Source organism: Scyliorhinus torazame, chromosome 7 (assembly GCF_047496885.1).
Source record: "Scyliorhinus torazame isolate Kashiwa2021f chromosome 7, sScyTor2.1, whole genome shotgun sequence".
NCBI classification, from domain to species: Eukaryota; Metazoa; Chordata; class Chondrichthyes; order Carcharhiniformes; family Scyliorhinidae; genus Scyliorhinus; species Scyliorhinus torazame.
The window spans coordinates 47684163-47711831 of NC_092713.1; the positions used below are offsets into that span (position 1 = coordinate 47684163).

General features: G+C 47.4%; 1 protein-coding gene across 8 annotated transcripts in view; it reads left to right on the top strand.

The window, feature by feature from the left end:
- The window catches only part of st3gal3a (ST3 beta-galactoside alpha-2,3-sialyltransferase 3a), a 1052507-nt gene that overhangs the window by 557032 nt on the left and 467806 nt on the right, over positions 1–27669 (top strand). For all 8 annotated transcript variants that reach the window (XR_011948150.1, XM_072510649.1, XM_072510647.1 and 5 more), the window contains one exon: positions 26368–26460. Coding sequence is in view for 7 of the 8 variants with exons in the window: in XM_072510649.1 (XP_072366750.1) it covers positions 26368–26460 (93 nt within the window). In the remaining variant the exon portion in view is untranslated. The remainder of the gene's footprint in view (positions 1–26367; positions 26461–27669) is intronic.

Consider the following 27669-nt stretch of genomic DNA (forward strand, 5'->3'; position numbering starts at 1 on the left):
CCTCTAGGTGCTCCGATTTCCTCCCACAAGGCCTGAAAGACGTGCTTGTTAGATGAATTGGATATTCTGAATTCTCCCTCTGTGTACCCAAACAGGCGCCGGTGTGTGGCGACGAGGGGATTTTTGTAAGCTTACTTCTGACGCCAATAAAGATTCTAATTATTTGAAGTAGAAACCGTAAAATGTTACAAATATAACATCACGGGCTGGGGTAATGACCAGACTAACACAGGAAAATTCAAAGTTTATTGGAAAGAAAGAAATTGCATTTATATAGTCTCTCTTCATGTCCTTTGGAGGTGAGTTTCTTTAAAACAGCGAACGAATTACAATTATGAAGGCAAAATTAATAACCTGCTTACATATGGCAAGGCCCCACAAATGGAAAATTGGATGAATGACCAGTTTTTTTTTGTTTATAATGGTGTTTGAAGGAAGAGTGTTGATTGGATGTGAAATTGTTACATGCATCTGACAGGGCTGATGTCTTCTCATCTGAAAGATGTGACATCTTTTAATGTAATGTGCTCTCAATACTTGCCTGAAATGTCAGCCTTGGCGGAAAAGTAGCATTCTGACCACCTGTCTACTGTACAAAGCACCTCTGCATTTCCTTTGCGACTTTAGATAATGGGAAACATTATCACTTCTGGGTCAGCAGGTTTGTATGTTCATCGTACGCCCTTGAGACTAAATCACATGGCCTTCATTGCCAGAAACTCCTTGCCACTTAGACCATAGGACCATGGCTTTTGTTCTGGTGCAACATCGTGGGCCGAAGGGCCTGTACTGCGCTGTATCGTTCTATGTTCTATAAAGTATAGGAGCATAATTGGGCCATTTGGCCCATCGAGTCTGCTCTGCCATTCGATCATGGCTGATATGTTTATTATCCCTACTCTCATGCCTTCTCCTCGTAACCATTTAGTAATGGAGAGGGATAGGTGCGTGCAACAGGGCAAGGTTTACAATTGGGGGACGGGTAAATACGATGTCAGACAAGAATTGAAGTGCATAAGTTGGGAACATAGGCTGTCAGGGAAGGACACAAGTGAAATGTGGAATTTGTTCAAGGAACAGGTACTACGTGTCCTTTGATGTGTATGTCCCTGTCAGGCAGGGAAGAGATGGTCGAGTGAGGGAACCATGGTTGACAAGAGAGGTTGAATGTCTTGTTAAGAGGAAAAAGGAGACTTATGTAAGGCTGAGGAAACCAGGTTCAGACAGGGCATTGGAGGGATACAAGATAGCCAGGAGGGAACTGAAGAAAGGGATTAGGAGAGCTAAGAGAGGGCATGAACAATCTTTGGCGGGTAGGATCAAGGAAAACCCCAAGGCCTTTTACACATATGTGAGAGGTATGAGAATGACTAGAGCGAGGGTAGGTCCGATCAAGGACAGTAGCAGGAGATTGTGTATTGAGTCTGAAGAGATAGGAGAGGTCTTCAACGAGTACTTTTCTTCTGTATTTACAAATGAGAGGGGCGATATTGTTGGAGAGGACAGTGTGAAACAGGTTGGTAAGCTCGAGGAAATACTTGTTAGGAAGGAAGATGTGTTGGGCATTTTGAAAAACTTGAGGATAGACCAGTCCCCCGGGCCTGACGGGATATATCCAAGGATTCTATGGGAAGCAAGAGATGAAATTGCAGAGCCGTTGGCAATGATCTTTTCGTCCTCACTGTCAACCGGGGTGGTACCAGGGGATTGGAGAGTGGCGAATGTCGTGCCCCTGTTCAAAAAAGGGACTAGGGATAACCCTGGGAATTACAGGCCAGTTAGTCTTACTTTGGTGGTAGGCAAAGTAATGGAAAGGGTACTGAAGGATAGGATTTCTGAGCATCTGGAAAGACACTGCTTGATTAGGGATAGTCAGTACGGATTTGTGAGGGGTAGGTCTTGCCTTACAAATCTTATTGAATTCTTTGAGGAGGTGACCAAGCATGTGGATGAAGGTAAAGCAGTGGATGTAGTGTACATGGATTTTAGTAAGGCATTTGATAAGGTTCCCCATGGTAGGCTTCTGCAGAAAGTAAGGAGGCATGGGATAGTGGGAAATTTGGCCAGTTGGATAACGAACTGGCTAACCGATAGAAGTCAGAGAGTGGTGGTGGATGGCAAATATTCAGCCTGGATCCCAGTTACCAGTGGCGTACCGCAGGGATCAGTTCTGGGTCCTCTGCTGTTTGTGATTTTCATTAATGACTTGGATGAGGGAGTTGAAGGGTGGGTCAGTAAATTTACAAACGATACGAAGATTGGTGGAGTTGTGGATAGTAAGGAGGGCTGTTGTCGGCTGCAAAGAGACATAGATAGGATGCAGAGCTGGGCTGAGAAGTGGCAGATGGAGTTTAACCCTGAAAAGTGTGAGGTTGTCCATTTTGGAAGGACAAATATGAATGCGGAATACAGGGTTAACGGTAGAGTTCTTGGCAATGTGGAGGAGCAGAGAGATCTTGGGGTCTATGTTCATACATCTTTGAAAGTTGCCACTCAAGTGGATAGAGCTGTGAAGGCCTATGGTGTGCTCGCGTTCATTAACAGAGGGATTGAATTTAAGAGCCGTGAGGTGATGAGGCAGCTGTACAAAACTTTGGTAAGGTCACATTTGGAGTACTGTGTACAGTTCTGGTCACCTCATTTTAGGAAAGATGTGGAAGCTTTGGAAAAGGTGCAAAGAAGATTTACCAGGATGTTACCTGGAATGGAGAGTAGGTCTTACGAGGAAAGGTTGAGGGTGCTAGGCCTTTTCTCATTAGAAGGAGAAGGATGAGGGGCGACTTGATAGAGGTTTATAAGATGATCAGGGGAATAGATAGAGTAGACAGTCAGAGACTTTTTCCCCGGGTGGAACAAACCATTACAAGGGGACATAAATTTAAGGTGGAAGATATAGGAGGGATATCAGAGGTAGGTTCTTTACCCAGAGAGTAGTGGGGGCATGGAATGCACTGCCTGTGGAAGTAGTTGAGTCGGAAACATTAGGGACCTTCAAGCAGCTATTGGATAGGTACATGGATTACGGTAAAATGATATAGTGTAGATTTATTTGTTCTTAAGGGCAGCACGATAGCATTGTGGATAGCGCAATTGCTTCACAGCTCCAGGGTCCCAGGTTCGATTCCGGCTTGGGTCACTGTCTGTGCGGAGTCTGCACGTCCTCTCCGTGTCTGCGTGGGTTTCCTCCGGGTGCTCCGGTTTCCTCCCACAGTCCAAAGATGTGCAGGGTAGGTGGATTGGCCGTGATAAATTGCCCTTCGTGTCCAAAATTGCCCTTGGTGTTGGGTGGAGGTGTTGAGTTTGGGTGGGGTGCTCTTTCCAAGAGCCGGTGCAGACTCAGGGGGCCGTATGGCCTCCTTCTGCACTGTAAATTCAATGATAATCTATGATTAATCTAGGACAAAGGTTCGGCACAACATCGTGGGCCGAAGGGCCTGTTCTGTGCTGTATTTTCTATGTTCTAACCCCTGATCCCCTTATTAATAAAGAACCTGGACCATAATATATGGAGCATAATTAAGCCATTTGGCCCATCGAGTCTGCTCTGCCATTCGATCATGGCTGATATGTTTATCATCCCTATTCTCATGCCCTCCCCCTGTAGCCACTGATCCCCCTTGTTAAACAAGAACCTATCTATGTCTGTCTTAAATGCCCCCAGTAACTTGACCTCCATAGCCTTCTGCGGAAAATTGTTCCACAGATTCACCACCCTCCGGCTGAAGAAATTGCTCCTCATCTCTGTTTTAAAGGATCATCCCTTGAGCCTGGGAGGCTGTGCCCGCGGGTTCTAATTTCGCATAGTGGAAACATCTCCACGTCCACTCTATCTAGGCCTCTCTGTATTCTGTAAGTTTCAATGAGATCCCCCTTTATCCTTCTAAACTCCATTTAGTACAGACCCAGAGTCCTCGACCCCTCTCATTTGACTTCATTCTGGGAATCATTCTTGTGAACCTCCTCTGGATCCCCTCCAAGGCCAGCACACCCTTCCTTAGAATCAGGGCCCAAACTGCTCACAATATTCCAAATGGGTTCTGACCAGAGCCTTAGTAGTACATCCCTGCTCTTGTATTCGAGCCCTGTCAAAATGAATGCTGACATTGCATTTGCCTTCCTAACTGCTAACTGAACCTGCATGTTAACCTTAAGAAAATCATGAACTGGACTCCTAAGTCCCTTTGTGCTTCTGATTTCCAACCCTTTCCCCATTTAGAAAATAGTCTATGCCTCTGTTCTTTCTACCAAGTGCAAACCTCACATTTTTCCACGTTGTATTCCATCTGCCACTTCTTTGCCAACTCTGCTCGCCTGTCCAAGTCCTTATGCAGCCCCCTTGCTTCATCAGCTCCTGAGAATGAAGGCTGTCATCCTGAGAATGACCCCTTTATCTCCACTCTCTGCCTTTTGCCAGTCAGCCAATCCTCTATCCATGCCAGGACCTTGCCTCTAACACCAAGGCTCTTATCTTATTTAGAATCTTGTCAAAAGCCTTCTGGAAATCCAAATTGATCACGTCCATTGGCTCTCCCTTGTCTAATTTCATCGTTGCCTCCTCAAAGAATTCTAACAGATTTGTCAGGCATGACCTCGCCTTGACGAATTCATGTTGATTCAGCCCTATTGAACTTCCCGTTCAGCAAGTATAAATTTAATTCAGAGTTACTTACAAGATTGAGACTACCACGGCTAAATTTACCAAGCATCCTACCTGACTGAATGTAGCTCAATCTTCTGGTCTCTTCTCCTCTGCCAATTTCAACGTTGCTGACCACATCACTCTTCTGCACTGATTTTCCTTGATCCATCCCATAACACATCGCTGCCATGATTCCACCGGTTTGCATTCCAATAGAGCCACTAAATCTAAGCACAGGAATAGGTTACATAGTGGCTTTATTATCTAATTCCGAATGTCCAACTGCCTTATTCTAAAATGGACACCTTCAAAATAACAAATTAGATCGTTTGGCGACTTGGGTGGAAAGATGGCAGATAGAGTTTAATCCAGACAAAATGTGTGGTAATGCATTTTGGAAGGTCTAATGCAGGTAGGGAATATACAATGAATGGTAGAACCCTCAAGAGTATTGACAGTCCTAGGTGTCAGATCTAGGTGTACAGGTCCACAGGTCACTGAAAGGGGCAACACAGGTGGAGAAGGTAGTCAAGAAGGCATACGGCATGCTTGCCTTCATTGGCCGGGGCATTGAGTATAAAAATTGGCAAGTCATGTTGCAGCTGTATAGAACGTTAGTTAGGCCACACTTGGAGTATAGTGTTCAATTCTGGTCGCCACACTACCAGAAGGATGTGGAGGCTTTAGAGAGGGTGCAGAAGAGATTTACCAGGATGTTGCCTTGTATGGAGGGCATTAGCTATGAGGAGAGGTTGAATAAACATGGTTTGTTCTCACTGGAACGACTGAGGTTGAGGAGCGACCTGATAGAGGTCTACAAAATTGAGGGGCATAGACTGGGTGGATAGTCAGACTTTTCTCCAGGGTAGAGGGGTCAGTTACTAGGGGGCATAGGTTTAAGGTGCGAGGGGCAAGGTTTAGAGGAGATGTACAAGGCAAGCTTTTTTTTTTTTTTTTTTTTTTCACTGAGGGTAGTGGGTGCCTGAAACTCGCTGCCGGAGGAGGTGGTGGAAGCAGGGACGATAGTGACGTTTAAGGGGCATCTTGACAAATACATGAATAGGATGGGAATAGAGGGATACGGACCCGGAAGTGTAGATTTTAGTTTAGACGGGCAGCATGGTCGGCACAGGCTTGGAGGGCCGATGAGCCTGTTCCTGAGTGTACCTTTCTTTGTTCAGTCTTTTTTTTTTTTTTTTTTGTTGATTTGATTTATTATTGTCACATGTATTGGTATACAGTGAAAGTATTCTTGCATGCTGTACAAACAATGCATACCGTACATAGGGAAGGAAGAAGAGACTGCAGAATATAATGTTACAGTTATAGCAAGGTGTGGAGAAAAGATCAACTTAATACGAGGTAGGTTCATTCAAAAGTCTGATGGCAGTAGGGAAGAAGCTGTTCTTGAGTCGGTTGGTACCTTTTTCCTGACGGAAGAAGGTGGACGAGAGTATGTCCGGGGTGTGTGAGGTCCTAAATTATGCAATTACTTTTTTTAAATGGCCTTTCCTCCCCTGCCTTTCTGCCACTTCCTGAATCTGAACACGAGCTGAATTCTTGATTCCTTCTGTAGTCATACACATGCTACCCCTTGAAGCCATTAACTGCAAATCTCTCCCCTGCCTCTATTTGACTGAGCTTGTTGCTTTCTGGCAGCCTATAAGACATCAAATTTACATTTAGTTAGTAATTTCCTCCAGCTCAATATCTGAAAAGTCGTCATCATTTTCTTCTTCCCACAGCGAAGGGATACAAGCTTCAGTGGTATAAATATGCAGTAATAGTTGTTGGCAATGAGTTGCAGGTGCTTATTCAATAAACTGTTTTGATAACATTGTAAATTGTGTGAGTAAAACATGCATGGGTTATAAATATCAGGAAATTAAGATTAAATTGAAATAAATGACTTGATTCTAGCGCAAAATATTTGGCTCTGGTATGCAAACTGTACTTGGTTTGTAACAAAATCTTTTTGCTGGTCTGTTAGGTAGCAAGCTATTGTGCATAGTAGATGTGCTGTGACATCAATGAATGTGTTGGAAAGATAATGGTGGCGCAATGTCTAAATGTGGAACCGTCAAACTGTGCAGTGCATGTTGTCATGGAAGGAGTGGATGAGTCTGAAGAGCTTTCATGGACAGTCAATTTCCCCACCAATCTTGTAGAGTCCTGCTCTGCTGACAGTGTTGAATGCCTTATCTACACAAGGAAGGTAATGAGATGTATCCTGTTCCCTACACTTGTAGATGGCGAAGATCATGTCCACAGTAGATCTTCGAACACTGTGGAAACTGCAGTGTGTTTCCGGATACGCTCAGTTAGCAGTAGATGGAGTCTTCGTATGATTAACAAAGGCCTTCCCATGATGCAAAGGAGTGATATGCCCCTATAGTTGTTGCAGCCTCCTCTGTTGCCTTTGTTTTTCAATTGTGTGATGATTTTTGCATCCTGCACCTCCTGTGGAATGGAACTTACTTTTCAGAAAAGGAGAAGGTCATAAGGGGGTGGCAAAGGACATAACGGGGTGGCAGTAGATGGTACTGTCTGTGCTTGAGCTGTTTGGTTGGGATTCCATCCTTGCAAGATGCCTTTACATTTGCTAAGCAATCTATGACCTTCTAAAGCTCAGGTGATGAGGGTTATTCATCTAACTCATTCATGACAGGAAGCTGCAGATTGAGAGCTATCAGTCTCACAGGAGTTTAGCTCACCTAATGTCCAACCCAGTGGGTCATTGTTTGTTTCTGACAATGAGTACTTCACTATCTGCCAACTTCAGGGAGGGCAACTTTGATGATGGTAGGATCAAGTGCCCCTTTAATTCCTTCATACAGTGGAATGAGACAGAGCTGTGTCCTAGCCCTCACTCTGTTTGGCATCTTTTCCAGGCTTCTGACTTTGTCTTCCCTGCAGGTATGGAAGGAATCTATTTCTATACTACGTCAGATGGAAAACTGTACAATCAAACAAGTCTGAAAGTGAAGGCAGAAACACATTGAACGTTGTCAGAGTTTTTTTATGCTGCACTAGTCACCCACATGTAAACTCAGCTACAAAGACTAATGGACTGTCCATTCTTGGCCTCTTTCTCCTATGCCTATAACGTTTTCACTGACTAAGTGTCAGGAAAACCGTGGTCATGGGAAAAGGTATTGCATCACCATTGCTGTTTACACTAAATAGCACCCTGATGGGGAAACGGTTAATTATTTCTGCTACCTCTGGTCCACAGCAACAGACAGTCTGACCCTTGATACAGAACTTTACACATTCCTACTCAGCTATCAACTTTGGCCAACTCACAAAATGTATGGACTAAAATCAAGTTGATTGTTTCTAAGACATGTATTCTCAGCATCTTATTACATGGCTGTGAACCATGGATGACTTACAGCTATCATTAAAAATAGCTGAACAATTTCCATCTTTGCAGTCTATGGTATGTTTTGGGTATTTTCCAGGAGGACAAAAATCACGAATGCGGCACACCCCTCAAAGATCGCGCTCCCTTGTTTGTTAGATCTTCATTCACTTAGGCAAGTTCACAGAATGGAAAATGACCTGATAACCAAGGGGCGGGTTTCTCTGTTCAGTTATGCCGGAATCGTGAAGCATGATCGGTGGAGAATCATGCATCAGCCGAAAATCGAGGCCAGCGCAGGGCGCTCAACGGAATGCCATGCTCCGGTGCCGAAACATCAGCGTGAATGCATTCTACACTGCAGACTGGCATGGGCATGCAAATCGTATAGTAAACACCATCGGCACATCAATAACGGGCCCGCCACGGTATTCTCCAGACCCTCCGCGATGCTCCACCCCTACCAGGAGGAAAGACCAACGGCGAGGTTCACTTGTGGTATTTAAAATCGGGAAACTAGCGCGGTGGCTGCTGAGGGAGAGAGAAGAGGTAGGACATGGTCATTTGTTCCCCGATGCAGGAATGTGGGCTGCCGGGTGGCGTCTGTCAAGGCCGGGGGCAGTAGCGGGGATTGACCAGAGGATGGACCGAGGGGTGCCCAGCCACAGACCGCTATTGCGGCGACTTGCAAGGCAGCGATCTTGCTGCGCACCCCACTGACCGCCCACACCAGTGCCCATGGTTACGCAGAGCTTCCAGCCCCACAATCAGGCGCCAGGGCATCATTTGGACTACCCAATGGGAGTGCCTACAGTGCCCCCTGCAGCCATCCCAGCCCAGCCCATCCCTCGCAGCCTTCTGACACAGCACAAAGGCAGATTGGAACATTTGTATCTTTTGTGAATACATGAAAATGTTTCCACAGGTTTGTGTCCTAGTCCCTATAGATATCTTAGGTGCTGCACCAGTGTCAACTTAACTGGTGTCTAACCTTCTGGCCTTAAAGGCCCTGACGCTCTGTCTAGGTGTTTCTCCAGGAACTACATCAGGGTGAAGGCGGCCTGCTGTGATTCTCACCCTGTGACCGAGGTCCCCTTTGGCGTCAGTCATCTGGAGTGATCTTCCTAGACAGGACTGGCAGCCTCTTGGGTGTCATATGTGGCTTGGTGCCACCCTATTCTGCCCGCGGTCCATCGGATGCACCAGGGCCAGAATGGGAGTGGTGGTGTTGCTAACTTTGCCTTAGTTTAATTGCTCTATTTTATCACCTTTGCTCGTCGCCAGGTGTCTTTATGATACCGCCACGTGGTTCAAGTCCGAGTAATGATCAATAATCCAATACACCACTTAGTAAGATTTAAATCAAAGCACATTTATTATACACAGTAATCACTACAAATTCTACGTCTAAGCTACTTCTACAGCTAACAGGCCAATACTTAACTTGGAACTGGCCCACCAGGTCAGGGAAACAAATGGCCTTTCGTTCGGGTTCTGAGCCTGCGGGATTCGAAGTTGGTACAGATTGATAGCTAGGAGCGCCTATCTCGTAGCGACCGGCTGTTGAAGAGTTAAATAGAGCTGGAAAAGGTTGAAGAGGGGTGGAAGAGAGCTGAAGAGCTGGAAGAGAGCGCCTTGAACTTGGGGCTCAATTCTTATAGTCCCCAGGGGCTTCCTGCCTTTTGGGGCGGACCCTGTACCTGGTTCCAAGTGATTGGACTTTGTCCCAATCACTTGGTTCGATTTTCTCCAATGCTGGAGCGGTTCCCTGATCGATGGGCGGTCTTGAGGTGGTTGTTCACCTCCTTTTGTGTAGCCTTCTGATGGCGCCGAAGAGTCTGGTTTTGCTTTGTGTCTAAATGTTGCTTATTGTTCCCGGGGATTGCTCATTAGTATGCAGATGGCTGGTGTTTTGTTATGCTGATGGTTGCTGGTATCAATCTTGTCTGGCCTTTCCAGAGGTAAATACACAGCCAACCTGCAGCTGCTCGTTTTTGTCCTGTTAGCTGACTTTCCCATCAGCCTTTGCTGTTCGCCATTTTAAATCGGGAGTTGGCCATTTTAAGTGGTTACATTTCCTCCTTGTGATCCGAACGCGAAGCGTGAAGGATCACATAACTATGTTGCTTTCCATTCCCTGACCTGGGGGGGGGGGTGGCACTTCCTTCATGGCCTCTGCACTGACCATAGCTATGCAAAAAAATTTTAACTAACAATTCTAAGGGCGCTATGTCAAACAGGGACATGCATTACAAAACAATAAACTGGGAACCTCTAACTATTCTTAATACACTACACTCACTTAAATATTTCATTATCCTAACTTCCTCAACCATACAACAAAATCAAAGCAGTTTATACACCGTCTTCCTGGCTTGGCAGTCAAGCTCAGGATCGTACAATTTGCTCATGAACAGTTCTTTACATTTCTTTATTTACAATAAACGCAAGTGAATGCTCTTTATTATAGATCGCGGGAATCGGGCGTCTGGTCGTATCCAAAAATAGGGGATCTGATCCTATATACCGGGGTTCGAGTGCGGTAGGCTCTCCTTCTCCATTTCCTTAGACTGCACTATGCAGTAGAGTATCGCTAATACCAGTAAGGTTTCTATTACATAGGACAGGGAGTACCAGGTTATAAACCTGGCACACCAAGATGTGGTGTCGCTGGTGACTGGGCTCTGGGTACTGCGGGGAAGTGAAACATTAACGGCGGGGGGGCTTGGAGTCATGGGGTTCACGTTCACGCGCAACCAAATGTCCATAAAGATGATGATCCATGTGAAGGAAGTCCTCATGGCTTTTCTCTTTCCTTTTCTTTCTTCTCCTCTTCTCCGGTACTGGAGCTTCTGGAGTTCTGTGGAAACAAGTATAGTGTGTGTAACTATCTTTGTTTAATATCTCGTACGATAGTGTGTCTGTCCTGTAGTGCCAATTACTCCCTTTATAATTGGTCACTATGTGTGACTCCCTCATTTTTTTTTCTTTTTTTTTTTTCAAAAATCGAATTTTAGGACCTTTCCAATAATGAACCAGTGCGAGCTGTCTCGCAGACTGTGCAATTTACCATCCAAATGTTTCCGGATGTAAATAGCAGGTGGTTGGCAACCTAAAGGTTACCTAAACAAAACACAACTTTTTGAACTGAAAGTGCCAAAATGAGGTGCGTATGGGCCGCGACGGGTAAGAGTTGGATGGAGTCCCTGGGTAGGACTGCTACCAATGCCATGCCTCTCCTACCCGAGTGTAGTTGACCAGAGGGGGGGGTTCCCAGGCAGGATGGGTCCCAAGCCGTTTCTCCACTGCCTGAGCAACCGCCAAGAACGGGCAAGAAATGTAGGCATCGTGGTGGGGCTGCCGTAGTGGTTCTACCTTCGAACCAGAAGGGCAGTTACGAACGGGCGTCTGGTACCTTAACCAGTCTCTGCAGACAAGTCCTCCGAGGTTTCTGCTGAAAAGGTGTGCGGACACGTTCTCAAAAGAGTTTTCGGCCGAATAGGCGTGGGGCAGTGAAATATTTGTTTTTCCTGTCTGACAAACCACATTTAACAAACTGACATAAAACATGCAGCAGGTTCCATCAGAAAGGACACCACTTCTCCCAAGCGGTTCCTTTTAAACATCATCTGGACACCTCAGTTCTCGGTTGCGAACAGGGTCGCAAAGGGGTTCTCGGTATGGGAATCAGACCCAAGGTCGTCACCTTCTCCCGGGTGCCAAACACTGAGCTCTGAGTGTATCAGGGCTGAAAGGGCTGCATGTGAGGTGGGGTCGCTCTCGTCGTTGCGGACGAGTCGGAACGAGTTATCTCGGTGCCAATAGTTGTTGTCTAGCTGTGTGGGGACGGAATCGGGGTCGTCAGTGTTGGTCGGTGGTGGGGTTTGTTCAGGAAAGTGATCATGAAGGAATCACTTGGATCGTAGTCGGAATCCCTGGGTGTGGGATAGTAGCGAGGCGTGCTGTGGCTATCGTCCGAGTCACAGTCGCTGTCTCTGCTGCTGCAGTCTGTGGGCGTTCCGGGGCGGAGTATATATTTCGGGGGTGGAGTCGAGGTCGAGTTTGTGGCTGGGCTGGACGTGTTGGGGGATGGTAGGGTTACGTTGGCTGTGGGCGGGGTGTGGTGTGCTGCGTCGAGCATGACGTGGTGTGCGTGGTTCGACTGTGTTCCATATGCCTTCAGCTGGTTTATATGGAACCACGCAGTCTTACCGTTGGGGTACTTTATTTTATAAACGGAAGGGCTTACTTTATCTGCAATGGAGTACGGACCCGAGTATTTTGGTGACAGGAATGTGCTGGGGTTATATACAGAGCATAACTTGCTGTTCTATACTGTACTCTGTCGCATGCTCTGTCTTGTCGAAACAAGCCTTGCTCTGTTTCTTTCTGGTGCCCAATATTACTGCGGCTGCTAGCTGAGCCGTTTTAACATTTGCAACTAATTGCTCCACTGCTTTCTCGTGTGTGAGGGCCATCACTTCGGGGCTGGTCAAGTCCAAACCTAAAATATTCTGTGCCTTTCATGGGGCATCTGGTCATGAGGGTGTGTGGGGTGTAACCTGTGGAAGTAGAAATTGTGTTACGCAAAAACATCAGCGCAAAAGGGAGGACTGAGTCCCAAGTGGTGTTCTGCTGGACGATTTTTCTGAGGGTGGATTTTAGGGTCCGATTCATGCGCTCCACGATACCACTCGACTGTGGGTGGTATGCTATGTGGAATTTTTGGGTGATGCCAAATATCGTGAGGACGTTCTGCATGACACGTCCCGTAAAATGGGAACCTTGGTTGGATTCAATGCTGCGGGGGAGTCCCCATCTTGTAAAGATGTGGTGGGTCAAAATCTTGGCTGTGGTTTTTGCAGTATTTGTGCGGGCTGGGAATGCTTCCAGCCATTTCGTAAATGTGTCAATTACCACAAGTACATATTTATAGCCATTCCTGCAAGGGGGCAATGGTCCTATCAAATCAATCTGGAGGTTAGTCCAGGGGCCATTAACGGGTCGGGTGTGGCTGAGTTGAGCCTTTTTGGCATATCTGTCCGGAATATTCTGGGCACAGATTCGACCGTTCTCTATGTAATGGTTTACATCATCCTTTAAATTCGGCCACCAACACAGCTGCTTCAGATGGGCTGTATAGGGATCGATTCCCTGATGTCCATGACCGTCATGGAACAAACAAATCAGTTGATTCCTGTCCTGTTCAGGAACCACAAAGGGTGTCTTTTAACACCACACCGTCATGTGTGGTCAGTGCATTTTTGAACACCTCATAGGGAACTGGATATTTTCCTTTTACAATCTCCTTGAGATTGCTGTCCTGCTTCTGGGCCTCCACTAGATCCTCTACCTTTGTCTGTGAGACCTGAACTGCACTCACTGGTGCGCCTTTGGGGGGTGTCCAAAAATGTCCACGTCTGGAACCTGCTTTAGCCAGTGCGTCGGCTTTCACATTTCCAGGGGGGGGAGGAACGATGGTGAATGCGAACTTTGATTATCCCATAAGTCCTGTTCTGGGCTCGCTCTAAAATGTGACGGAGCAATGGGGCTGAGGGGAGGGGTTTTCCGTCTGCGGAAACAAATCCTCTTGCTTTCCACAGGGGCAGAAATTCTGTGAGACTGTTGCAGACATAGAGGCTGTCCGAGTATATGTCTGCTGGGCTGGGGAAGGAATCTGGGTGTTGCACTAGATACGCGATGGCCGCAAGCTCTGCTGCCTGCGCGCCTAAGTGGCCTGGAAGTTTTAACGATATTTCCTAAGGGCGCGTCCCTGCGCGCCCTCGACATAGATACCGCAACCTGTTATGCGCTTCCCATCCAAGACTGGAAGATCCACCCACGTAGATCTTTATAGGCTCACACGTGTCCGTGTGCTGGGGGCTCTGGGTTGAACTACCTATCTTTCTGGGGGGTGTTTTCGCAATAAAGGGGCCTGAGTTGTGGTGTGTGGAGAGAGAATTTTGCATTCATGGGGGGTTCCGGGGTACTGTAAGTTGTCGGCTAAATAGGTGTGCATCTTTGCCCTTTTAACAGCAATGTCCCGTCCCTGCAAGAGAAGGGTCCATCTCGCTGCTCTAATCTGGCTTCCTGGAGTCGTCCGTCCAGTAAAAGTTGGGTGGGGGTGTGTTCAGTGAGAATTGTAATGGGGTTCAGTCTGGTAATATATGAAAAATACTGCACTGCCCAAAATACTGCGAGCAGGTGCCTCTCACAGGCTGAAAATCGCTGCTCCACAGCATCTAAAATTCTGGAGGCGTAAGCTACAGGTCTTAACTGGTCGTGCCGTTCCTGGAGGAGCATGGCTGAAAGGGTGCGGTCTGTGGTCGCTACCTCTATGGCGTAAGGGGAAAACGGGTCTGGAACTTGTAATGCGGGGCTCCTATGAGTGCCTGTTTTAAAGAGTCCACAGCATCCGTATGCTGCGGAAGCCATTCCCAGGGGGCTCCTTTCTTTAGGAGGTCTGAGAGGGGAGCTGCCTTGCTGGTGAAACCGTCAATGTGGTTTCGGCAGTAGCCAACCAGTTCTAAAAACGACCGGAGGGCTGCAACGTTCTGGGGAAGGGGCAATTTAGCAATCGTGTCAATCCTTTTATGCTCGATCTCGCGTTTGCCATGTGTGATAATTGTTCCCAAATATATCACTTTTTCTTCCAAAATCTGGGCCTTTTTGGGGTTGACTTTACAACCAATTGAATGTAATAGTTCCAGGAGTTCGGACAGAAGCTCAATGTGCTTTTCCTTGGTGTCTGTCTGCAGTAGTAGGTCGTCTACATACTGTACCAGACATTCGGGGCGAGAGAATTTGGCTAAGCCATTTGCCAGCTGTCGATGGAAAATGGAGGGGGTGTTGTGGAAGCCTTGTGGCAGGCATGTCCACGTGTACTGCTGTGCTTTAAAGGTGAAGGCAAATTTGTACTGGCACGCCTTTGCCAATGGAATGGACCAGAATCCATTACTGATGTCCAAAACAGTAAAGAATCGGGAATTGAGTCCCTGCTTGACCATGGTCTCGGGACTTGTTGCTGCTGTGGGGGTGACTTTGTTCAGTTCCCGGTAATTGATGGTCAGTCGCCATGATCCATCGGGCTTTCTCACTGGTCAAATCGGAGCATTATTAGTTGAGGCTACTGATCTAAGTACGCCCTGCTCTAATAAGCTTTCTATTACCTTGGAGATTTCTCCCTCTGCCTCTTGGGGAAATACATACTGTTTTTGGATCTAGGGTCAGGTCCTGTTATTTGTACGGAGCCAGTCATCCGTCCACAGTCATGCTTGTGGATTGCGAATGCTGCCCTGTTCTTTTGCAGAACTGCCCTAACCTGCTTGTCCGTGCTAAGCGTGGTCGGGTTGAACCAAAATTCGCCTACTGTGCTAATTTTGTTCGCATACACTCCTATGGTGAGCGTTGCGGGGGCTCTTGCGGATTTTGCAATCTTCCAGACACTGGTTGACTGGATCAAATGAAAGATTGTGGGAATTCATGAAATCGATTCCCAGAATGTGTTCTGCTGTGTGGGGCAGGTCAACTAAAACTACGGAGTGCTTGGTGGTGATGGTGCCGACTTGAATGGGTACAGGGGCTGTGATGTGTCCCTGCTGTGAGTGGCCTGTAAAGCCGCTGAGGGTGATAGTGGCTGTAGTGGGCCACGTGTCTTTTTGAAACAGGGTGGAGGAATTTATTGATGTGCGGGACCCTCCTGTGTCCCAGAGAAATTCGATGGGCTGTCCCCGTATTTTCGCTGCAACTACCAGTCATCCGGACCTATCCCAAAGGATGTCGCAGACCCAACTGGGGGAGCCCGTACACTGTCAGTCCATTCCGGTCAAGTCCGTCCGATCCGAACAGGCACTAACGCTATGAATGGGCTCTGTCTTTTTCTTACTCAGAGTGCCCGTCTGCTGGGCTCTCTGTGGCTTTTTAGGGGCATTGCACTCTCTTGTGAAGTTTCCCAACTGTCCGCAGTTGTAACACTCCTGTGACTTGGGTGGGGGGCTGTTCTTTCCCTCACTCACCCATGCGGGGTTCTGGTGTGATTTTACTGCCTGCTTATCTGCTCCGGCCTGCTTTTCCTCTGTATTCTTGACTGCGGGTTTGCTTTGTATAGATTGCTCCCAAGTGCGGGACAATCTTTTCAGTACCCACTTCTCGTTATGGGCCTCCTCTGAGGGATCATAACTCGTGCAGGCTTTCTGACCTGTATCTGTGGCATGGGAGATAAGGGTGCGGGTCCATTTGGCCATGTTGTCTGGGGACAAATGGGCGCGGTCTAAGTCTCCAAAGACTGCTGCAAAGTGGATCCACAGGCGTCCAGCGAACGCTGTGGGGTGCTCTGATTTCTTTTGCCTACATTTGTTGAGGCCATCTACGGGGTCACCCCGGTTATACCCGATCGCATCCAGGATCGCGGTATGCATTTCTGCAAGGGTGCCTCCTCCTACATTCTGTGGGTTGGGAAGGGCTGCTGCTACTGAAGGGTCTAAAGTTAAAACGGTGAGCTTTACATGCTCTCGCTCATCCAGGCCGTACATGGTCGCCTGATGCTTAACTGTGGCAAAGAAATGGTGGGGGTCTGAGGTGGGGAGGAACGGTGTAATCTTATCGCGCGCGTCCCATAATTAGGTCACTGTTAAGGGGGTGGAGTATAGAAATTCCGCATCGTCCGATGTGGCTGTGCGGTGGGTGGTTACAGGGTTCATTGGAGCGTGAACTATCTGCTGTGTGGGGGTTTGGGGCGCTTTTCTCTTTTGTGGCTTTCCCTGCGCACATGTTCCCTGAACATATCTCTGCGCTGTTTCGTTCAACTCTTCCCAATCAGGGCTGTCTTCCTGATCTAATTTGTCTCCAAAAGTTTCCTGGAAACCTTTCTGAACAGAAAGCAGCGATTGCAGCTCTGCAATCTGCTTCCGGCACTTTGCGTGATCTAGCGTGCTTTGTCTTTGTTCTGTGGTGACAATATGAGTGCTCTTAATGCTGCCTTTAGGTCACTACACTGTTTCTGTAATGCCTCTACCTGTTTTTCCGTTTCTTCTCGTACCAGGACTGCACGTTGCGTGTCCTGATAGGCCTTTTCATACTGAGATTGGAAGCTGCTTAAGTGTGCCAGACAAGACTGGTGTGCCCTTTTGGCATCCTCCACCTCTACATCTTTTGCTGCCAACTTCCATCTCAATTCAAAATTCTCCTTTTCTACCTCGCTTACATCGACCTTACTCATTCGATGTATGCCCTCAACTTCTTTCCGGAGAGTCCTTACGACCTCCTCTGTGCCTCGCAATTGTGCCAAACAGGACACGATTGCCATCGGCTTGCAAGCTTTCCCTAAGCTCTTTTTGTGGATCTCGCTCAGGTTCTCCCACCAAGTATGTCCTATACTCCCGGGACCTGATTCCTTGTTATCACCGAATTCATTCCAAAGGGGCCATCCTTTCCCTTTGAGATATTTCCTGGTCTCTTCCTCCAAAATGGGACATTGTCCCACTCTACTGCTGCTAGTCGCTGCGACCGCAAATTCCTCTGGGTTCATTAGGCGCTGCATTGCCATCTTTCCTATCCGAATGCTGCTCTTCAAATGTTGGGACAGGGGTATTAATCCGAATGCTGCTCTTCAAATTTGGGTCAGGGGTATTAAGGCGGTGCTGTAAATACTTTCCGAAAAACAAACTTCTGACAGTTTTTACGCAACAAAAAATCTATCAGTTTTACCTTATCGCCCTGTTAGTTACGCATGCATACACACACTTCCGAATTATGAGTATTTTTTTTTATTAAATATTTTATTGAAAATTTTTGGTCAACCAACACAGTACATTGTGTATCCTTTACACAATATTATAACAACACAAATAACAATGACCTATTTTATAAACAAAAAATGAATAAATAATAAATAACAAAAATAAAAACTAGCCCGAATTGGCAACTGCCTTGTCACAAGTAACACTCTCCAAAAATATAATTTAACAGTCCAATATATAATTATCTGTAGCAACGACCTATACATACTATACAGTATATATTAACAACCCTGAGTCCTTCTGGTTCCTCCTCCCCCCACACCCCCGATCCTGGGCTGCTGCTGCTGCCTTTTTCCCATTCCGTCTATCTTTCTGCGAGGTATTCGACGAACGGTTGCCACCGCCTGGTGAACCCTTGAGCCTTAGGACGAACTTAATCCGCTCTAGCTTTATAAACCCCGCCATGTCATTTATCCAGGTCTCCACCCCCGGGGGCTTGGCTTCCTTCCACATTAGCAATATCCTGCGCCGGGCTACTAGGGACGCAAAGGCCAAAACATCGGCCTCTCTCGCCTCCTGCACTCCCGGCTCTTGTGCAACCCCAAATATAGCCAACCCCCAGCTTGGTTCGACCCGGACTCCTACTACTTTCGAAAGCACCTATGTCACCCCCATCCAAAACCCCTGTAGTGCCGGGCATGACCAAAACATATGGGTATGATTCGCTGGGCTTCTCGAGCACCTCGCACACCTATCCTCCACCCCAAAAAATTTACTGAGCCGTGCTCCAGTCATATGTGCCCTGTGTAATACCTTAAACTGAATCAGGCTTAGCCTGGCACACGAGGACGACGAGTTTACCCTGCTTAGGGCATCTGCCCACAGCCCCTCCTCGATCTCCTCCCCCAGCTCTTCTTCCCATTTCCCTTGTAGTTCATCCACCATAGTCTCCCCTTCGTCCCTCATTTCCCTATATATATCTGACACCTTACCATCCCCCACCCATGTCTTTGAGATCACTCTGTCCTGCACCTCTTGTGTCGGGAGCTGCGGGAATTCCCTCACCTGTTGCCTCGCAAAAGCCCTCAGTTGCATATACCTGAATGCATTTCCTTGGGGCAACCCATATTTCTCGGTCAGCGCTCCCAGACTCGCGAACTTCCCATCCACAAACAGATCTTTCAGTTGCGTTATTCCTGCTCTTTGCCACATTCCATATTCCCCATCCATTCCCCCCGGGGCAAACCTATGGTTGTTTCTTATCGGGGACCCCCCCAAGGCTCCAGTCTTTCCCCTATGCCGTCTCCACTGTCCCCAAATCTTCAGTGTAGCCACCACCACCGGGCTTGTGGTGTAGTTCCTCGGTGAGAACGGCAATGGGGCTGTCACCATAGCCTGTAGGCTAGTCCCCCTACAGGACGCCCTCTCTAATCTCTTCCACGCCGCTCCCTCCTCCTCTCCCATCCACTTACTCACCATTGAAATATTAGCGGCCCAATAATACTCACTTAGGCTCGGTAGTGCCAGCCCCCCCCTATCCCTGCTACGCTGTAAGAATCCCTTCCTCACTCTCGGGGTCTTCCCGGCCCACACAAAACCCATGATGCTCTTTTCAATCCTTTTTAAAAAAAAAAAAGCCTTCGTGATCACCACCGGGAGGCACTGAAACACAAAGAGGAATCTTGGGAGGACCACCATCTTAACCGCCTGCACCCTCCCTGCCATTGACAGGGATACCATATCCCATCTCTTGAAATCCTCCTCCATCTGTTCCACCAACCGCGTTAAATTTAACCTATGCAATGTGCCCCAATTCTTAGCTATCTGGATCCTCAGGTAACGAAAGTCCCTTGTTACCTTCCTCAACGGTAGGTCCTCTATTTCTCTACTCTGCTCCCCTGGATGCACCACAAACAACTCACTTTTCCCCATGTTCAATTTATACCCTGAAAAATCTCCAAACTCCCCAAGTATCCGCATTATTTCTGGCATCCCCTCCGCCGGGTCCGCCACGTATAGTAGCAAATCGTCCGCATACAAAGATACCCGGTGCTCTTCTCCTCCCCTAAGTACTCCCCTCCACTTCTTGGAACCCCTCAACGCTATCGCCAGGGGCTCAATCGCCAGTGCAAACAATAATGGGGACAGAGGGCATCCCTGCCTTGTCCCTCTATGGAGCCGAAAATATGCTGATCCCCGTCCATTCGTGACCACGCCCGCCACTGGGGCCCTATACAACAGCTGCACCCATCTAACATACCCCTCTCCAAAACCAAATCTCCTCAACACCTCCCACAAATAATCCCACTCCACTCTATCAAATGCTTTCCCGGCATCCATCGCCACTACTATCTCCGTTTCTCCCTCTGGTGGGGCCATCATCATTACCCCTAACAACCTCCGTATATTCGTGTTCAGCTGTCTCCCCTTCACAAATCCAGTTTGGTCCTCGTGGACCACCCCCGGGACACATTCCTCTATTCTCATTGCCATTACCTTGGCCAGGACCTTGGCATCTACATTTAGGAGGGAAATAGGTCTATAGGACCCGCATTGTAGCGGGTCCTTTTCCTTCTTTAAGAGAAGCGATATCGTTGCTTCAGACATAGTCGGGGGCAGTTGTCCCCTTTCCTTTGCCTCATTAAAGGTCCTCGTCAGTACCGGGGCGAGCAAGTCCACATATTTTCTATAGAATTCGACTGGGACTCCATCCGGTCCTGGGGCCTTTCCCGACTGCATGCTCCTAATTCCTTTCACCACTTCTTCTACCTCGATCTGTGCTCCCAGTCCCACCCTTTCCTGCTCTTCCACCTTGGGAAATTCCAGCTGATCCAAGAAGCCCATCATTCTCTCCCTCCCATCCGGGGGTTGAGCTTCATATAATTTTTTATAAAATGTCTTGAACACTCCATTCACTCTCTCCGCTCCCCGCTCCATCTCTCCTTCCTCATCCCTCACTCCCCCTGTTTCCCTCGCTGCTCCCCTTTTCCTCAATTGGTGTGCCAGCAACCTGCTCGCCTTCTCCCCATATTCGTACTGTACACTCTGTGCCTTCCTCCATTGTGCCTCTGCAGTGCCTGTAGTCAGCAAGTCAAATTCTACATGTAGCCGTTGCCTTTCCCTGTACAGTCCCTCCTCCGGTGCTTCCGCATATTGTCTGTCCACCCTCTGTCCACCCTCAAAAGTTCTTGCAGCAACCGCTCCCGTTCCTTACTCTCCTGCTTCCCTTTATGTGCCCTTATTGATATCAGCTCCCCTCTAACCACTGCCTTCAACGCCTCCCAGACCACTCCCACCTGGACCTCCCCATTATCATTGAGTTCCAAGTACTTTTCAATGCACCCCCTCACCCTTAGACACACCCCCTCATCTGCCATTAGTCCCATGTCCATTCTCCAGGGTGGGCGCCCTCCTGTTTCCTCCCCTATCTCCAAGTCCACCCAGTGTGGAGTGTGATCCGAAATGGCTATAGCGGTATACTCCGTTCCCCTCACCTTCGGGATCAATGCCCTACCCAGCACAAAAAAGTCTATTCGCGAGTAGACTTTATGGACATAGGAGAAAAACGAGAACTCCTTACTCCTAGGTCTGCTAAATCTCCACGGGTCTACACCTCCCATCTGCTCCATAAAATCTTTAAGTACCTTGGCTGCTGCCGGCCTCCTTCCAGTCCTGGACTTCGACCTATCCAGCCCTGGTTCCAACACCGTATTAAAATCTCCCCCCATTATCAGCTTTCCCATCTCTAGGTCCGGAATGCGTCCTAGCATCCGCCTCATAAAATTGGCATCATCCCAGTTCGGGGCATATACGTTTACCATGTAGTTTGCCACTCACCATCACGTATCTGCCCCCGTTATCCGCCACTATAGTCTTTGCCTCGAACATTACCCGCTTCCCCACTAATATAGCCACCCCCCTGTTTTTCGCATCTAGCCCCGAATGGAACACCTGCCCCACCCATCCTTTGCGTAGCCTAACCTGGTCTATCAGTTTCAGGTGCGTTTCCTGTAACATAACCACATCTGCCTTAAGTTTCTTAAGGTGTGCGAGTACCCGTGCCCTCTTTATCGGCCCGTTCAGCCCTCTCACGTTCCACGTGATCAGCCGAGTTGGGGGGCTTCCTACCTACCCCCCCCCCCCCCCCCTTCCTTCCTGCTTCTCTATTCCCGCCATGATTATCATAGCGCGGGAACCAAGCCCCCGCTTCTCCCTTGGCCCCGCCCCCAATGGCCAACGCCCCATCTCCTCCACCTCCCCCCATCACCACCTGTGGGAGAGAGAAAAGTTACCACATCGCAGGATTAGTACATAAAACCCCTCTTTGCCCCCCACATTCGCCCCACCACTTTGTTCGAACGTTCTTTTTAATAACCCGCTCATTCCAGTTTTTCTTCCACAATAAAAGTCCACGCTTCATCCGCCATCTCAAAGTAGTGGTGCCTCCCTCGATATGTGACCCACAGTCTTGCCGGTTGCAGCATTCCAAATTTTATCTTCTTTTTATGAAGCACCGCCTTGGCCCGATTGAAGCTCGCCCTCCTTCTCGCCACCTCCGCACTCCAGTCTTGATAAACGCGGATCACCGCATTCTCCCATTTACTGCTCCGAGTTTTCTTCGCCCATCTAAGGACCATTTCTCTATCCTTAAAACGGAGGAATCTCACCACTGTGGCTCTGGGAATTTCTCCTGCTCTCGGTCCTCGCGCCATCACTCGGTATGCTCCCTCCACCTCCAACGGACCTGCCGGGGCCTCCGCTCCCATTAACGAGTGCAGCATCGTGCTCACATATGCCCCGACGTCCGCTCCCTCCACACCTTCAGGAAGACCAAGAATCCTCAGGTTGTTCCTCCTTGCGTTGTTTTCCAGTGCCTCCAACCTTTCCACACATCGTTTTTGATGTGCCTCCTGCGTCTCCGTCTTCACCACCAGGCCCTGTATATCGTCCTCATTCTCGGCTGCCTTTGCCTTCACGACCCGAAGCTCCCGCTCCTGGGTCTTTTGTTCCTCCTTTAGCCCTTCGATCGCCTGTAGTATCGGGGCCAACAGCTCTTTCTTCTTTTCCTTTTTGATCTCTTCCACACAGCATTTCAAGAACTCTTGTTGTTCAGGGCCCCATGTTAAACTGCCACCTTCCGACGCCATCTTGGTTTTTGCTTGCCTTCCTTGCCGCTGTTCTAAAGGATCCACTGCAATCTGGCCACTCTCTCCTTTTTCCATCCGTATCCAGGGGGGATTCCCTTCTGGTTTACCGCACAGTGTTTTTAGCCGTCAAAATTGCCGTTGGGGCTCCTATCAAGAGCCCAAAAGTCCGTTTCACAGGGAGCTGCCGAAACGTGCGACTCAGCTGGTCATCGCCGCACCCGGAAGTCGAATTATGAGTATTGATCAGAACTGCTTGAACACTTGTGGTTTTCTGTTTCCAATTGGATCTCCAATTCAAATTCTGGGTTCTCCCGGAGTGGTTTTCGACTTCTAGATCGGGTCCCGTCAGGATGTCGCCAAATTATGTTGCTAACTTTGCCTTAGTTTAATTGCTCTGTTTTATCACCTTTGCTCGTCGCCAGGTATCTTTATGATACCGCCACGTGGTTCAAGTCCGAGTAATGATCAATAATCCAATACACAGTTTAGTACGATTTAAGTCAAAGCACATTTATTATATACAGTAATCACTACTCATGTACAAATTCTACGTCTAAGCTAATTCTATAGCTAACAGGCCAATACTTAACTTGGAACTGGCCCACCAGGTCAGGGTAACGAATGGCCTTTCATTCGGGTTCTGAGCCTGCGGGATTCGAAGTTGGTACAGATTGGTAGCTAGGAGTGCCTATCTCGTAGCGAGCGTTGAAGTAAGACTTACAGTTTTTGAGCGGCTGTTGAAGAGTTAAGAGAGCTGGAAGCGGTGGAAGAGAGGTGGAAATGCTGGAAGAGAGCGCCTTGAACTTGGGGCTCAATTCTTATAGTCCCCAGGGGCTTCCCGCCTTGCGGGGCGGACCCTGTACCTGGTTCCAAATGATTGGACTTTGTCCCAATCACTTGGTTTGATTTTCCCTACTGCTGGAGCGGTTCCCTGATCGATGGGCGGTCTTGAGGTGGTCGTTCACCTCCTTTTGTGTAGGCTTCTGCTGGCGCGAAGTCTGGTTTTGCTTTTTATGTGTCTAAATGTTGCTTATTGGTCCTGGGGATTGCTCATTAGTATGCAGATGGCTGGTGTTTTGTTATGCTGATGGTTGCTGGTATCGCCCTTGTCTGGCCTTTCCAGAGGTAAATACACAGCCAACCTGCAGCTGCTCGTTTTTGTCCTGTTGGCTGACTTTCCCATCAGCCTTTGTCGTTTGCCATTTTAAATCGGGAGTTGGCCATTTTAAGTGGCTACAGTGGTGTCTGAGGTGCTGGCTACCGCACGGGCCCCAACACCACCTCACTCGGGGTGTCTGATGGACCCCGGGCTACTCCTTGGTACAGGGATGTGACCGGAGAGCTCCCCTGCCACCTGGCACTGCCAGTCCTGGAGGCCCACTCTCTTCTCAACCAGGGTCTCGATGCTTGCGGCCACGGAGCACAGGGACAGGGCCACCTCCCTCTGGGACTGTATCATGTCCCTCAATGATAGTGAGATACTGCATCTCCACCATCTTGTAGATGATAACACTCTGCAATCTTGGTATGCTGATGGTGGAGGAGGATTATAGACAGGGTGCCAATCAAGAAGGCTGCTTGCCCTAGGTTGTGTTGACTCCTGAACTGGTAGTGTAGCTGCATTTACCCTGGTCTGAGGGGAGTATTCCATCACAAGTCTTACTTATTGAGGGAGAAAGGCTTTGGGAGTCAACTGATTGCCACAGTATTCATGTGGCTGGTCAGTGGTAACTCAGAATGTTAATGTTGTGAGTTTCAACAATATCATGGGGAGATGGTTTGACAATCACCTTGTTGGAAATGGCTATTGCCTGGCAATTGCATGGTGCGAACTTTACGAGTCACTTATCATCCCAAGCCTGAATGCCGTAATGGTGGAAACGTCATTGACTGCGCAGCTTTGGATCATTGGACCTGAGACACTGCTCTGGGGAACTACTGTTCTGGGGCTGAGCAAATTGGCCTCTGATAACTGCAGCCATCTATCTACCTTCGCGCTCGCTATGACTCCAAGTCAGGGGAGAGCTTTCTCAGATTCTCATTGACTTTGATTTTATTGGCTCCTTGATATCACACTTGGCCAAATGCTGCCCTGATGTCGAAGGCAGTTACACTCACCTCACCTCTGGTATTCAGTTATTTTGTCCATGTTTGGGGCAAGGCTATTGAGGTCTGGAGCTGAGTGGTCTAGGTGGAATTCAAACTCCGTTTGAATGAACAGGTTATTGATGAGTAGATGCTGCTTGATAGTACTGCCAACAGCATATTTTGTCAATCCACTGATGGGTGAGAGTAGGTGCTGGAATGTGGCGACTGGGGTTTTTTCACAGTAACTTCATTGCAATGTTAATGTAATCTACTTATGACAATAAAGATTATTATTACAGACTGATAGGGCAGTAATTGATTGGATTGGATTTGTCCTGCTTTTGGTGAACAGGAAATACTTGGGCAATGACTTGGAAAGTTAACTTTAATATAAGTCAAGGAACAAGACTCAATAAATCCCATTCACTCATCATCCCTGGTTTCACTGATTTACATTGATTCCCAGTTCATCAGTGCACAAATTTAACATTCTAATCTTTGTATGTCTCCATCGCTTGGTGCTTCCATCTTTGTAACCTGCTCCAGCCCTCCATTTTTGTTCCACTCATTCTGGTCCATTGTGCATTCTCAATTTTTTTTTTTCCACCCCACTATTGAAGTCTGTGCCTTCTGCTGTCGAGACCCAATGTTCTGGAGTGCGCCCCGCCCCCCCGCCCAACGCCAAACAGCTCCACCTCGAAATCACTCCTCTTTAAGATGCTCCTTCAAATCTATCTTGCCTACCCTAAAATCTTCTCCCTGGCCACAGTATTAACTTTGTCTATCCCATTTTTTTTAAGTGCCTTGGGATATTTTACTATGTTACAGGTGCTACATAAAACAAATTGTTGTTGGTGTGTCAAATTTTGGACAATCCGTTTAGTTAATACCATGGTGAGGATGCAGGAGCAATTTTAAGATGATAATAGGAATGAGAGGCAAATTATAAGGAGACTTGAGAGAAGCTGAGGTATTTTTCATTGGGGCATAAAAGAGCTGTACAAAATTAAGGGGCTTTGAAAAGACAAATAGAAAATATATTTTCATTGATTGAGCAGCCTGTAAGGAGAGGCATGCATTGAAGACTAAAAGTATGAAAGAAGATAATAGAGCTTTTTGTTGTTGTAACAATGTTTGTCAGGACATGAAATATTTCACCAGAAGTAGTGTTAGAAGCAAAATCCATCCAGTTTTGTTTTAGAAGGTAAGGATTTGGAGGGGGGGGGGGGGGGGGGGAAATAATGCAAGGAAATGCACAAAGTGGATTCCCCTTTCACAGTCCAAGAACGATGGCCTGAAATTCCTCCTGCTGTAAACATCCATAATTCTTTGTTTGTGTCTTGTGGCATTGTGTTACTGATCTTATTTATTGTTTTATCTCTCTTTCTCCAGCTCAACGGAATTAAACTATAAAAATGGAAATATCACCGAGGGTGGCTGTAGAAAAGGATTTGCCTCTGCACAGATGACCGAAATCTTCCCAAAGTAAGAAATCATTGCCACTGGAAGTGCTTTCCCATTGTTTTCCCCATCCTGCTTTTCGAGAAAGCTGTGTGGTGGAGTCACCATAACACTGGTCGATGGTGAATATAGGATCACTTTATTTTCACCGCTATATATACACATTTAATTGTATTTTTCTTTCAACTTGTAGCACCAAGAACAGCCTATCTAGTTATTCATTAATTTGCTCTTTGAGAAACTCCGTGTACAGATATGCTGCTGAATTTGTCCACGGAATGTTGGCTGCAGTGTGAAGAACATTTTGAGATGTCTTCAGAACGTGATATGGCATTTTGTTTGCATCTCAGAACAACAAGATAGAAAAAAATATTTGTTACAAAAAGGAGTTGAGTCACAATTTGAATGAGTGTTGGTATATTTGTGCAATGACTGGTCACAGTACGTTTCAAGGTTTGCAATGACTGGTGACAGTACATTTCAAGGTTTCAGCGGAGGTAGAATCCGCAACCTGTATGTGTGATTAGAAGTTGCGGTATCGGGAAAACTAAGTCTACAGATGACACAGCTGCCTATGGCTATTATGATGTTTGTTGGTCTTGATGTGTAAGTACATCTCAGTTGCAAAGCTGTTAATGCTATTCTCTCAAACCTATTCCTTGTGGTCATCATTACATTCAATCTGGCTGGTTGTTACCTTATCATCTAAGATGGCTGGTGAAGAACTTTGAATCCCACTGTCAGTGACAATCATTTGTGGAGGAGCTGCTTTGGTTTCCTTTGACCTGTAAAGAGATGATTTTTTTCAACTCCAATAACCTGTTATCCCAGCATGAGGTGCCCCTAACTGTTTCTGAGCTGGGGGTGGTAATGATTGACTGCTGCACATCCAGTCAGAGGTGTACTTCGATTCTCCCACTCATCTTGTCAGTTCTGGTACTATTTTACTGAAGTGCGTATGGAAGAAGGAGCCTGAATTGAACCCATGCAAGCTACATAATCATCTGTTACTTTTAATACTCTATATAATTTATAACCTGAATTACAATTTGTGGCCTGTTAACTCTTCCATTCGGAGATCACAATGGCTTCTGTTAAATCAGTAAACTCGGTACATGGTGGATATTATATGGGTAAGACATACTTTGACTCCTAAGAAGCAAGTACTTGTTTACATAAGCAACTCTTCATCCTGGGCAGGAAAAAGGCTTTTGAGTTGTACTTGGATACATA